Source organism: Artibeus jamaicensis, unplaced genomic scaffold (assembly GCF_021234435.1).
Source record: "Artibeus jamaicensis isolate MK-2021 breed Jamaican fruit bat unplaced genomic scaffold, CSHL_Jam_final scaffold_3151, whole genome shotgun sequence".
NCBI lineage: Eukaryota > Metazoa > Chordata > Mammalia > Chiroptera > Phyllostomidae > Artibeus > Artibeus jamaicensis.
This window is the reverse complement of record NW_026522037.1, coordinates 2,998,545-3,013,293: the sequence shown is the minus strand read 5'-3', so window position 1 is coordinate 3,013,293 and position 14,749 is coordinate 2,998,545. Positions and strand designations below refer to the sequence as shown.

The following is a 14,749-nucleotide window of genomic DNA, read 5'->3' as shown; positions in this document are numbered from 1 at the left end:
CACAGACTTAATCCTGCCCGCCAAATAACTATGCCCCCCGTTATGGTTTAAAATCAAGGGTTGTTATTTAAAAGTCACATTTTATACAAAAGGAAAAAAAATTAGCATTAAAAAAAAAAATCTATCAGCCACCCTGGCACTTAATTCAATTACAGAAATAGCTAAGTCATTACCGCTTTCGTGCACCCTCACATTATCAAATTTTGGCTTTAAAGAACCTCCAAAATGTAAAGTAACAAATGCAACCCAGATGTTCACTGAAAAATGAAAACAAGACTGTTTTTACTTCATAGCAACCAAATAGGTCAGCCCATTTCCTTCTTCGGAGAATTCTCGGGGGACCACAAACCCCACTGGAAGAGCATGTGTTTCGTCTGTCGCTGCCTGCGCAAAGGAAACGCTGCCGTCCAAAATAAACGGAGAGCGTTACACGTTCCCATGAAAGTACATCTGGAAATGGCAGTGCGGCCGCGTCTGCGGGCTGCCAAACATCTGGGTGAAAACTGGAGGGGGGGCGGGATATCGCTAATTACCTAGGTATTGGGAAACGCTCTTTGGTCATCACGCAAATGTCCAGTTTCGCAGCAACCTGCTGTTTTTATGTATTAATTACGGGAATAAGTTTTTCAAAAAGAAGGCAGTCATTAAAAATGGCTCTGCCCAGAGTGCCAGGAGGAACTGATCTCCTGTTTGAATGGGGCTCCGGGCGACATGATGAAAATGAAGTCAGCTCAAAGTCAGTTTGCTCTGTGACAGCGAATTACAAATCCCCTCAGCCAACTTAGTTGACTCAGGTGGGTCTTTCCTAATATTTACATAACGCTGAAAGATACATATACACACAAACCAGATAAATGCTGGCTGAACTGTCTCCAAACTGCAAGGCCCTACAGAATCTCATGTCTCTCCTGTTCTGTCAATTGCGGCGGCACTGACGTTACTTATAAAAGATTTATGTAAGTTTAACTTCAAAAAATCAGGATGCAGATTCATGAATTTTCTACTCTCATTTAAATGACTATTTCCCCCCAACTCCAAAATATTTATTATATTTTTTTAGGATACTTTGATAAAACTTTTTTTTTTCATTTTTCTTCAAAAATTTCAATTGTCCTAGATTATAAATGGATAATCCTGCTTCCTAAAGACTCTGCCAATAACGTCTTAAAACTAAGCTCTCCGTCCCGGAGTTATTTATACTGAATGTGTGTGCGCGAGCAACGTTCCTGTTCCGACCCCCCGACAGGAAGTGCTAGTCCTCCGTGAATGCGATTTACTGAAAAGTGGCTGGCTCCCTTTTCCCCAAGTCCCCACCACTCTGGCTTCATCGGCCCCCAGTCTCACAATGAACTTCCAGGGAAAGGCCACGGCCCAAGGGTGTCCTTCAGTCAGGAACACCCCCACCCCAATGCACTCCTTAGTCCACTCCAGTCCAGCACGCTCTCTACCTTTCACTGACCTGGGGTCTTACGAAGTCACCACAGCCAGGACACACTCTATCCTCATCTGCATCCACCCTCCAAGGGCATCCCGCACAGCCGGCCACTCTCTTTTCTCAAAACACGCCTCCTCCCTGGTGATCGGCCGCAGGACAGACGCACACCTCAAGGCCGCCCTGACTCACTGGTGGCCGTTTCTCTGCTGCTTTCTCTGGATTGTCCTCCGTCCTGGGAGGTCCCCCTGGCTCTCAGCCCTCTCCCCTCAGTGTCTCATTTCCCCAACCCCAGGAATCACGGCACGGTCTTCCCAACGCGCGTCCCCTCCCCAGACTGGCCTTCTTGGTGGGAGACACACAGGCAGAAACAGCCTCCTCCTATCTGCACAGGACCAGTCCCACACAAGGCCAATCTTCAACAACAAAACAACTCCTGAGAGTCCACTCCTGGGAAAAGCAGACGAGTTTGTTGCAGAGCGGTCCTCCTGCCAAGAACAACTTAAAAAAAGCTGAACAAATTATAAGCAACGAGGGTCTGAAGGTACCAGAGAGCTACCGAAACAGGGGGTTTAGGATCCCAGGGAGGCGAGCCCCATAATCTGAGCCACTCTTCTCCCTGATGCATTTGCCAATTCACAGCAGAAGCTGGGAGGTCAAAAAGCTAAGCAGAAACAAGCGGGTGAGAACCTGAGACGGGCCGCAGAATCTCCAGCAGTCCGCGGGGGCTGGGGGGGCAAAAATTCAGAGTTGAGGGGCTGCCAAGCGGAAGAGGCCCCAGTAACACCCTGGCTTTGAGCTAGGACCACCAAAGAGCTAGACCCCAGGAGAAGGGTAAACCAATCCTCACAATTTAAAAGTGGTATTTCCCTACCTTAACCGCCTGCCAGAAGCCTCTCTTGAGGAAGACAGCCAGGGTCTCGAATTCTCTCTGATTTTTCACACGCATTGCATGCAATTGAATTACAGCTTAACAGTGATCTGAAGTCAAGATAACGTGACTGAAACCCAGGGGTAAAAGGGCCAACAGGACATGCTCGTAGGACGTGCAAGTATCCGACACAGACTGTACAGTAACTGTTGATTAACCCAATAAATCAGTTGACAAGATGAAAAAGTCCAGCAGAAAGTTGGAATCTAAAAACACGGGGAATCGCCCTGGCCAGTGTGGCTCGGTTGGCTGAAGTGCTGTCCCCTAAGTGAAGGGCTGTGGGTTCCACTTCCAGCCACATGCTAGGCTGTGGGTTCAGTCCCAAGCTGGGGCAGGCATAAGAGGCAACCGACTGATGTTTCTCACACGGATGTTTCCCTCCCTCTCTAAAATCAGTAAGCAAATCCTCAGATTTATTTTTTAAAGAATCAAGAAAACTGAGAAAGACAATAACTGAAATTAAAACCTCCATCAGTAGACTTAATCGCAGATTAGACAGAGCTGAAGAAAGAATTACTACACTGGAATGTAGGTCAGAAGAAAATGCACGGTGTGAAGAACGGAGAGATAAAGGCGGAAGGAAGTCTCAGAGACACATGGAACGTGACATACAGGTAGAGTCCAGGAAGGAGAAGAGATAAGGAAAGGAACGTGACCAAAGTAACCGAGGAAGACGATGCCCAGTGACGCTCCAAACTTCACGTAAGACCAAGCCTTGCCATTGTGCTACCAAAAAGAAGAACCACCCCCACTAATTCCAAGCAGGACAGGCTCCAAGAAAACCACATCGGGACACATCACAGTGACACAAATGAAAACCAAAGGCAAAGAGAAAACTTCAAAGCAGCCAAAGACACAACACCTTCCAAAGAACAAGGAGACAGGGCTGCTTTCTCAACAGACACAATGGAAGCCAGAAAGCAAAGAAATAGCATGTCAAAGCACCACAGGGAATGAACCTGGTAATCTACGATTGTATACCCAGTGAAAATATCCTTCAAAAGTGAGGGCAAAACAATGACATTTTAGACCCCCCAAAAAAGGACCTTTGGAATGGTTTTCTCCCAGCCCTACCTCCCAATCACTAAACAGAGCATCTCCCACTTTGCCACATGGCCGGAAACTGAGAAGTCATCTTAGATTCCTACAGCTCCTTCACCTCTAACCTCCAAGCTGTTGGGTCCCTCTGAGCCTCCAAAAATACATCTCATCGCTTCTGAAGCAACGCAAATTAGAACAATGCAACACGTCTCACCCTGGGAGACAAGCGCGAACAGTGGCTGAGGACGCTCAGACTGCTCCCAGGAAGCAGCAATCTGTCGGTGTCTGGGGAAACCGAAAGCAGACCGACGACCCAGAATCTCGATTCCAGAGAGACGCTGCAGATGAACTTTCACACGGCTGCAAAAGGAAACAAGCCGAAGGAGTTCCCCTCACTGTTTGTAACAGTGTGTCACCAAAAGTCTAACACAGGACACGGTAAACAAAACCCAAGAAGTAAACAGAGTCTATAAGTCTCATCTGAACCGGCCCCAACAGCTTCCTCACTGGTGTCCCCATGTGCCCTCATCCCCCTCCTCCAATCCATTTTCCACTCGGTAGCCAGGAATGCTCTTCTTAAAAAGGCAGGGTGTGCAGTGGTTAAGAATATGGCCTCAGGAGCCCAAATGCGTGGGTTCAAATCTCGGCTCCACCACCTACTCCCTGTAACATTTGAAGCAAGTTACTTTAGCTTCCCTATGCCTCCATTTTCCATTTGCTCCTGTAAACAGTGATAATATTAAGTGCACAATAGGGTTACTTTGAAGAGTAAACAGTTTAAAATATGTAAAGCACACAGGACAGAGCCCAACACAGAGAGCAATATGTAAATATTAGCTAAAATTATTGAAAGGCAAACCAAATGTCATTTCCCTATTGAAGAGCCTTCCTCACGCAGAACGAGATGGGAATTCCTCACTCACCGAAACCACCTGATATGGCCCCAGGCCTCTCTCCCCACCTGCGGCCCCTGCTCAGGCCACACGGAGCTGCTTTCAATGCTCTGGTCGTGCTCAGCTCCTTCTGGCCCAGCGCCCGCCCCCCCTCGCAGTCCACTACACCACTTGCGGCTGCTCCGAAACACTGCCCTCCCAGTGCTCTTCCCCGGCCGCCTGGCAGTGCCCACACCCCTCCCGCCCCCTGCCCCACCCGCCCTCACCCACTCTTCCCCTCGGCCCAATTTTCCTTTGACACGTTCCGTGTGGTTCACCGTGATTTTACGTGTGTGCTTTCCTTTTCTGTGTCCCCCGACTAAATGTAAGCCCCCCAAACACAGGGTATTCACGCGCCTTATTCACAATTCACCCGGGTGCCAGGCACGGGACCTGGCATCTGGTAGAGACGTGATCGATACCTGCTGAATGAATAAACACTCTAGAAAAGAATGCATTCTAAGCACCCTCTGAGAGCACCTACGAGGCCACTGGTTAAACGCTCAAAAGAACAGCGGTTACTAATTCCCTATGCACAGGCGATGTATTTTATGCCGTTCTACAGTTTATATCAATGGTGTTATTTTTGATAGATAAAAATTCTCTCAAAAAGGGTGTTTTCTTACCAGCATGCTACTGTTCTGTGAAACCATTTGCCCATTTTGGAAAAAGTAAAGCCAGACTTCAATTTGATTTCATTTCAAAAAACACTGATATATAGGCCTGGCTGGCGTAGCTCTGTGGATTGAGCACAGGCTTACAAACCAAACGATCGAGGTTCGATTCCCAGTCAGGGCACATGCCTGGGTTGCAGGCCAGTTCTCAGTGGGGAACACGTGAGAAGCAACCATACACTGATGTTTCTCTCCCTCTCTCCTTCCCTTCCCTTCTAAAGATAAAGAAATAAAATCTTTAAAAAAAACAACACTGATATATAAAGGCATCCAGCAGAAAGTTTCCCTTGCGCCCACATTCCCCACCTGCCCAGTCCCCATCTCCCTCCCAAACTGGTCGCCCTTGTCCCCACTTCCTCGTTTAGCCCTCCCGAGAATTTGCATGCACAAGCAAGCACTTCCTTTAAAGAGAAATGGTAGCATACAATGCACGAATTTCTCCCGCGCTTTGCTTCTGTAACTTAGTCAACATTCTGGAGAGCTTTCTCAATCCACCAATGCGGGAAGGGCCTCCTGGTTCCTTCCTACAACCGCACGACTCCATTCACCACCTGGGCAGAGAGAGACGGGTCTGACGCGTCTCCAGCTGAAGGGCATTCGGGGTATTTTCCATTTTTCACTCTCACAAACAAGGCAGTGAATAATCTCGTGCCCACGGTATCTCACACGTGCACAGATACACCCGCAGGTTAAATTCCCGAAACTGGTGTTGCTGGGTCAAAGGAGTTATATATACCCTTGCGACTTTTACAAGCTGCTGCCCAGTGCCCCTGTATTTCTGGGATCCACCCAGAGAAGCAGAATTCCTCTCAGGAGCTGGAATAGAGGGAATTCCACGCACAGATTTGGCTGCATGTGCGATGGAAAGGCTGAGAAGCCCAACAGGAAGTGGTAAGACAACCCACGCAATAGCAATTTGCTACCACCTCTGAGTTGCTGGGTCAAAGGGAGGAGCTATTTGCAAGGCTCAGGAGAGGTCAACAGGCACAGGCCAGCTGGAGCCAAAAGGAGACCCAGCAGCGCCACTGAGGCAGACCGAGCGGGCAGGGACCCTGGTGCCCCCTTCCTCCCGCCATCCAATCTCCCCTGCAGGTTCCCACGGGCCAGACCTATCACAAGCCAGCAGACCAAGGGTCTGGCAGGTGAGTCCCTCCGCAGGGGAAGGGCAAGCAGTGGATCTGAGCCAACGAGGACACAAGCCGGAGCTGCCTCTTTAAGAACTGTAGCTCATTTACACTCTCATCACCAACAGATGGTTTCCAACGTGGGGGTTATCGCCTGCCTGGCAGGTGACACCCAGGATCCCAACCTTGCGGTAATTTATGTTTATTTTATTGAGTGAGGCTGAGCATCTTTCCACGTGAAACACGGACTTAGCCCTCATCTCCTCCGACTGGGTTGGGGAGGCAGGAGGGAGAAAGGGGGGGAAAGCCAGCAAAGTTATTCCCTCCATCGGCCCCAGGCAATCCATCCATCCAGGAACATCACCCAGACAGATTCCCAAACGCAGCATTAAGATGGTGGCAAAGAGCCAAACCAGCCAGTCACCTGCCAAGGAGACACACATCGCAAGAACCGTTTTTACAAAAACTGAATGGCAACAAAGCCCCAAAGGAATGAACCATACCTTAACTGCCAACGACACATTCTAAGTAACAATGTGCTCTTGTAATCTCATCCCCCCCCACTTCCTCCCTCGCACGGCCTTCCAGCCATTCATGCGGCCCTCCCCTCTTGCCTTATCTTGCATTGAAAGAACAAATAATAATAATACCCTGGATGAATATTAAATTATAAAAACAGCAAGGAGAAATCATTCTTAAGTCTTCTAATGCAACCAACACATTAGCAAAAAGGGCTTCTAAATGACCTCTCATGCCTGTCCTGACCCTTGGAATAGATTGTCTCTCCCATCTTGTAATGTCTCTCCCATCTTGTAAACGAGCCGAAACCGACTCCCCATGTGGAGTTTTGCTACATGTTCAGCAGAGTACGTTTCATACTCTGAAACATACCCCCCAAGGGGCTGGAAAATAGCTTTACTGTGTTTCCAAGGGCTGAACTTCATTTTTAAAAGCACGAATTTTTCAGCAAAGCAGTTTATTTCTAAATATAAACCGTAGCAGTAACTAAAGAAATATAGAGGTATGCTAACTTCAAAACCTCCAGCAATTAATTATGAGTGAAATATAAGCACACCAAACTTATACAATAATCACTACATAATGGCATTTCAAAACCCTAAGATTTTTGCTTATTCAAAAACATACTTATTCTAAGATTGCCAAACATATTTTTAAGTGTCTTCCATAATGCAAGGAACCAAGGTCTTAATACTCTGCGTCGATAAAGGCTAACCATGGCTTTTCCTGCACCTAGCGTGCTGCCTGGTATCTTAGCAGACAATCGATAAATCTGCTCACTATTGACTGTTCCAGTGAGGTGAATCAAATCACACATTAAAATAATCATACCCTTTTCCTACTGCAGGGTAAAATTTTTACGGGGCTTTGGGCTTTTTTTTTTTTTGGTTCAAATTTGAAAGTAACAAGCATCACTCCAGAAACTTGGAACATACAAAAACTAACAGAATGAAACACAGTATCGCCAGTTTTGACATTATTTAGACCATGATGTATAAAACAGCTTCTTTTTAATGCCTGTAAAACAATCCATCCAATCAACTCCCCACGAGTTCCCTCACCAGCCCCCGCTGTTTCCAACTTTCTGCTATTACAGAGAAATGCACATCTTCACGCATGAAATCTTTTTTTGAATTTCAAGATTGTATCCCCAGAAGAGACATTAACTGCCCAAAGAGAGTCTGAAGACTTTTGATACTTAATACCATCTTTTGTTATAATACTCGAGATCTATAAACTTCCTCTTTTTTTAAAAAAATCTTTAAGCCAACTTTCACCTTCCAGCCTTCTACATTTTTTTACTCAGAGTCAGAAACGCCTCCCAAACCAAATGGCCAGTAGGGAGAGGACCGTCTATAATGTTGCAGTAACCACGTATGGTGCCAGGTGGGGGTTCAAAGGACCAGGGGATCACTTTGTCAATTATGCAATTGCCTAACCACGATGTTGTTGTTCTTCTGAAACTAGTAATAAAATACTGAATGCCAACTGTTATTGAAAAATAAATTTTAAAAAATATGTTTGTCAGCCATCACCAAAAAAAAAAGGCATACACGGAACTAAGTCATTCATAATATATCCCCCCTCCCACCAAAAAAAATACATATTGCCAAGCCAGCTGGCTACTTTGACTCAAAGATCTAATGCTTAAAAACAGGGTCGGGCACAAATAACAGCCCTGTTTTATTACAAAATCTTTTATTACAAAACCATAAGCATGTGACTCTGTAACATAATGATATTACAGTCCAGCACACCCTATGCCATTTCAGGTCAAATGTTCAAATTAAAACTAGATGATCACGTCCATAGATGACCCTACCGACCACACTCAAGCGGGCGTTACTTCTGCCGGGCCCTGTATCACCGCTGTTTTGACTTTTATTTTCTGAGCAGGAGAAACCGCTCGGCCCCGTCTGTTCTGCTCCCCAGATCTCCAGAGGCCGGGAGCGCGGCACTTGACCGAACCCACGACAGCCGCGGACAGGCGGCCCGGCCGTAGAAGCATTTGCCACATTGGGCTCCTCGCCACCGCACTTTCTTGCACAAACAACACGCCCACTCAGTGCCACCGTGAGAGCCCCGGCTCTCACGGTGACAGACGAGCTCGCCAAACGCCGCGGCTGCTGCCCACCGCCCGGTCTGACGGCCGCGTGGCCGTCACCGACCGGCGCACACGGCCCCACCTGCGCCGCGCTCCGGGTCTCGAAGGCGCTCGGAGGAGCCACTCCGTCCAGAAGCCTTCGAGGCTGCTGGTACGCACAGGCAGGCGGTTGCGCCCGCAGCCTGTAATTAAGACTTTTTCCAAAACGCTCCCTTGTTCCAAAGGGTTCCGACGATTCGGTCGGTCAGCAAAAAGGTCTTTAGTCAAAGCAGCGGGATCTTCAACTTCGGGTCTGCCTGTAAAATTAGGGGGGTTAACCCTTTTGCTCCCCAAACGCACGACCTCACTCCGTACCCTGGCACGTTCTTCGGCTTAAAGGCAAAACTCGCAGCCTAACACAACAGAACTGGGCATTCCTCTAAATAATAGACAAGGAACGCGACGCTGCCCGCGACAGGGAGCTGGGCGTCAGGCAGGCAGCCGGTCCTGGGGTCTCCGCTCCGGGCGAGCAGCTCCTGACTTATTTTTCGCCAAATCGGTCACGTTTTCTGTTTCATAAAATGCGTGCGCTCCAGCTGCGCCCTCCTCACTGGAGAGACCCCACCGACCACTTCGGACCCAACGCCAAGGAAACTGGCACGACTGCCAACCCCCTCCCCGCATCCGCCCCTGTTGGACCCGGAGGATCCCCAACTCCAAACTTTCCCCTCCCATCGGCCGTGGGCTCCCCCACTTCCCACCTGAGAAGGGCGCCGAGGGTCCTCCAGCGGTTGGGCTCTGGAGGGCGTGGACGCGCATGGTGACTAGAGGCGGAGAAGGTCGCCCTCGAAGTGCCCCGCCCCAGGAGAGGGACCCCCGAACCTGGCCAGAGACTCGGGGTGGCCCCAGCCGGTTAGGCAACAACCCCGACCGCCCCTCCCCGGGGCCCTCGGACCCCGGCCTCGGTCCTGGGGCCCCGCGGGCCTCGGCGGTCGCCAGCCCGCACCGGAGCTGCCCGCACCCCGTCTCCTCAGGCGCACCGGGACCCCCGACCTTCGCTCCCGCCCGGCGCGCCCGCGCGCCCCGCCCCAGGCCGCCAGCCGGGCCAGCCACACCTCCGACACTCACCGCCGCCGCCCTCGCCACCGCCGTCTTCGTCCATCTTGAGGCCGCTCCCGCTGCCGGCGAGCCCGGGGCCGGCGGGCAAGGGGCCTCGGGCGAGGGGCGCCGCGGGTGCAGAGCGCGCTGGCGGCCGGGCGGCTCCAGCAGCGCGCGCGGGCCGGGTCGCGGCCCGGGCCTCCTGCCGCTGGGCGGGGCGCTTGCGCTCTCCGCCGCCGTCACGTGACGCGCTGGCCACGCCCCCGGGCGCGGTGGGCGGGGCTCGATACCGCGCGGCCACGCCCTGACCCGTCAGTCCGGGACACCGCGAGGCTGAGACGCGACCCTCGAGTGCAAAACGCACGTGGACACCTGCCCGGCCAGCTCCTTGGAGCAGCCTGGCGACAGCGAGGGGTCGGCACGCGGGGGTGCCCACTCCACCAAACCCGGCGGTGAGGGGTCCTCCTCGCACGTGCACTCAGGAAAAAGATCCGGACACGCGCGTCTTCCAGGCTCGGGCCTCCCCCGTGGGCTCCGAGAAATTTCGGAGTGGCTCCAGCCTTTCAGCTTTCTGATATATAATGGAGGCGCTCCTTTCCTGGCGAGGCGTGCACTTTAAAATTAACAAAGTGTAAGGCTTAGAACTGAACGTCAGTCATCACGAGGTCCCAACCCGGCACACCTGGGGCCCACCCTCTGCGGGCTCCGCAGGCCTCGGCCAGCGTGGCCTCGGATGCCCTCGCAGTTTCGATCCAGGCTCCCTTGGGAAGCTGCCAGCTGCCCTGGATTTATGATGCAGGAGGAGCTCTGAATTCAATTTCCCGTGGGCACAGCCAGGGTCCTTGGCGCAGGCCCCCTGGGCACAAGGCCTCAGCCGGCCCCTGCTCCATCCAGGTCTCCTATGAATCCCCCTTCTCACTCCACGGCCTCCTTCCAGTAACTCCTCCGAAGCACTGAATGCCGCCCCGTCCCCCGCCCCCACCCCAGCTTTTCTGTTCTTTTTGCTTGAACTAAATTGCATTAAAGAAAAGGAAACATCGTAATGGAGGAGATAATTTATCTCTAATATAATTTTCCAGCACCTGTTTTATGTTTACAAGTGGCTGCTTCTGGTGTCATTTATCAAAGGGACCATTTTCGCCTTTTTGTTCAAGGTTGTGGTCTGAGTCCAAAGAATTCAATCTCCTAAGAATCTTGGGAACTGAACGCCCAGCATTCTGGGGCTTCTCAAGTCATGGGGCACACTTCTGGGGGCAGATAAAAACGTTTGGCAGCTTATGTGACGAATCTGCAGATAAAACGTTTGGCAGCTCGTGTGACAAACCTGCCACTGAAAATGGGTCTGGGCATCAGGAGATGGAGCTTTGAGATGTGGCTGCCTGGGCTGGTTATCTTGGAGATAACAGTGTAGTCACTGAGAAAAATGGCAGCCTACTTGGAACTTGCCGAAACCCCAGCGTATTTGGATAACGCTCTTTAACCAAGTGAGCTACCCAAGCAGGGCGGGACTTGACAATGGGATATGTGGGGCTTTGATACTATCGATTATAAATGCTTTTCAATGTCAATTCCTAGTTCCTTAGGTTCCCGGGAACGGGGTCCACAGGTGCTCCTCTCAAAGTCGGAATCTGAACAGTGCTTCTCTGCTCTCCACCGGAGCTCATTTCCATCAGAACCCAGCACAGCAGAGCCATTTGTAGACACAATACTGTATGATCCCCACAGCTCACCCTGGGCCTCCGTTTCAACAAAGCCTGAAAAAAATGTTGGGAGAACGGGGCTTAGGGTGTCCTCTCTGCACTTGAATGGAGAAACTGGAAGCCCTCGAAACCCACACTATTCAAATGAATTAATATCTAGTGAAATTTTCTTTTTCTTTTTAAAAAAAGCTGTTTTCCTGTATCTGTAAAAAAATCCCACCAGGACAGTTACGTAATCTGCTTACATTCAGGTTCCCCTTAAACACAGTAACACCGAGAACCCTACTTAACCACCAAGAAAGGCACTCACTTTACATCTGGCTTCAGAGCAGTTGACTCAGATGCTGACAACTTTGTGAGTGATTTTTTTTTTTTTAAGGAAAACAAGTCATGCAGGAGACATCGCCCCAAGACGCCCTGTGTTAAGTCCTTGTTGCCATCATTCAGTTAGTGAAGAGTTAGGCACCTGTCCCAGGTGCTGGGAATGTGATAATGAAAAAACTAAAGATTCAGTCCCCCTCCTTAAGGGACCTTTGGCCTAGAAGTCATGCAGCCACGAAGCAAATAATTACACAAATGCTTATTTAGTTGAGATGTTGACGTCCGACCCTACTCCTAGACCTTCTCCCAGTGTTTGCTGTTTCCTGTGTACTGGCTTTGCAGCCTTGAAACTCCTCCAGACCAAGACTGTGGCCTGTATTTATTCTGTCTCCAGGACCGGCCGCAGGGCCTGGCCTTGTTAAAATAGGGGAGAAAGCAACGGTATTTGCTAGTACTGCCAAAGGAACAGGGCAGTCAAAAGCAGAAGCCATCTTAAAAACCTGTCAAAACCCATTTAGCAGCCCTTTGGCCACTGCAGAAATAGTTTTTAGAAAAGCAAGAATGTGCACAGCATTCTGGGAAGGTCAGAGGCGCCTACCTTTTACCTTCATCTCCAACTTCCAGGTGGAAGTGTGAAATTGGATGGAAGTGTCCATTTCCAGTACTAAGGTCACAAGAGTCAAAACCCTGCCGCCCTGGGTGGTTTCGGCAGGCTCAGCCAGGCAGGGGCTGCCTGGGGCCGCCTGACCTCTGGCTGCCTCCAGACCCTGCCCAGAGCAGATCCCATCTTCTCTGATAAGGGGTCAGGAAATGCAGAGACAGCAGCAGCGACTGAGACTGACCGTTAGCAGATGGGAACCCTGACTAATCTGTTACATCTGCTCAGGGGGCCGGTCCAGGCCTGGAAGGCCCACACAGCGGCCGGCTCATGGTCGGCTCGCGAGCGTGAAAGGAAAGCAATGTTTTCTGAAATCTAATTTCGTCTAGGACAGAAAGCATCTCGTTGGAAGAGAGAGGACCTTGTGCAGATCAGCATTCTCCGTGCTGCCCAGGCGAGCAGCGGGGGTCCGAGTGCCAGGTCTCATCCACATTAAATTCTAAAAGGCCCAGACATCCAGTCTTTCCCAGCGTCCCCGCCCCCGCCCCACCCTTCTGTGCGGTCGGTCCACCTTGCTCCCGTTCCCCCCACCCCCGCCCCAAGCCACACAATGGACAGCAGTGCTCTGGACTCCCGTTACCAAGGGCAGCTTAACTCCTTCTAGATGGATTAGTAACTTTCAGGTTTGCAAGAACAAAGGAGGTCAAATTTCTCACTAGTGGTAAATTTGGAAAAAATAAACTGGTCACCCTTTTGAGCTGTTTGCCTCCAGGAGAAAAGCATTATACCCACTCAAAGCAGCATCAATATTAAGAGTTATTGCACACATGGAGTCTTCTATAGTAACACAAAACCTGTTATTTTTATCTAGTTATTCATCTTTGTAGCATGACCCTGGCCTACCAAAAACAAAACAAAAGTAATTTTTTTGTTCCACTTAAAAACATCTCCGTCAGAAGTTGACCTGGGTCTGCAGTGCGCACCTTCAAGTCACCAGGAGGACACAGCTAGGGGTGCAGAGTGTGCCACCGGCCGGGTGATGAAAAAGAAAGACGGTGAGAATGACCACCATGAGGACGCAGGACATCCGTCTGGGGTCACGGAACAGAAAGTGTGCTCCCGAGTGACAGCACAGCATCCTCATGAGGGGCTGTGCGGCCCAGAGGGTCTAGCTGTGTCCAGGCGAATGTGACTCTGCAGCCCGCCTTGCGGGACGGTGAAGGTCGGCCACCAGTTCAGCTCATGCCTTGCCTGTGTCACAGGGCCACACGTTGCCCCGGAAGGCCGTTAGGTCCCAGCCTGGGAGCATCGCAGCCCGCCAGCTCTGGTACCTGGGTGGATAACACAGGCTCTTCCATGTCCTGACAACGGTGTGACCGTGGGCCAGTGACTGCACCTCTCTGTGCCCCAGTGTCTGCCTCTGGGATGCAACCAACAGTTCTCCCCCGCACAGTGACCCTGAGAACTCGAACTGGGGGCTGCTGTCCACAAACAGTGCGCGGCACACAGTAAGTGCTCAATCAATGCTCGCCATTGTTATGCTCAGAAGAGGGAAGTTCCTCCCCTCCCTCATTCACAAGCCAGACAGACTCCCTGTGACAGACTGGGAGGCAAAACTGAACCCTGGAGGGGCTGCCCCTATTCACCGCCGCCCGCCAGCAGTTGTCTTTTCCTCCGGGTCTTCGGGAACGTACCACACTCCCTGCCCTCGGCTTGGAATTTGTCCACACCTCATCCCTTGTCAGCCCTCTAAAGCCCTGGGCTCTCAGGGTCACGGTCATACACATGTGCATTTCCAAAAAGGAACCAGGGGACTCTGTGCCCCTTCTTTGATGTTACTTTATTCATCCCACAACCTGTTTCTTAGCACCCCCTCCAGGCAGGCCCCCAGGGATTCAACCGCAGCCAGCAGCCAATGGTTTCACAACGGACATGCCGGACCTCAGGACCCAGAGGGACTCCAGCAGCCCAGCAGCCCTTCGCCACACCCCTTGCAGCTGGCACAGCGCCCTTTCTTGGGGAGAAAGGGAAGGGAAGGGTCAGGTGTGCACTCCCTGTTCCAATACTTGTCCGCCGGTAGGGAGTAGTCCCATACATTTAAATTGTAGAGATCCACTGTTTGGTCAGTATGTGTTTAGCCTTGAATAAACATTATCAAAGTTTATCACTGAGGTTTCAAATCTGTAAACACACTGTTGAGGACCCTAATTCATTGGGATAGAAACACGCAATGAATGTAGCGTTCCAATCACAGCGCCTGATCTCTCTTTGTTGACACGGTAACATTGTTAACATT

The 14,749-nt window shown here is 50.8% G+C and overlaps 1 protein-coding gene across 2 annotated transcripts in view; it reads right to left on the bottom strand.

Annotated features, from left to right (window-relative positions):
• The window catches only part of CYTH3 (cytohesin 3), a 49,501-nt gene extending 39,207 nt beyond the window's left edge, over nt 1–10,294 (bottom strand). Inside the window, exon 1 of one of the 2 annotated variants that reach the window (XM_037134824.2) lies at nt 9,865–10,294. In XM_037134824.2, the coding sequence (XP_036990719.1) occupies nt 9,865–9,898 (34 nt within the window). In that variant the 5' untranslated portion in view covers nt 9,899–10,294. Of the gene's footprint in view, nt 1–9,497; nt 9,790–9,864 lie in introns of those variants that run through there. The other variant, XM_037134823.2, reaches the window with a different exon arrangement.
• Nucleotides 10,295–14,749: the final 4,455 nt, after the last annotated feature.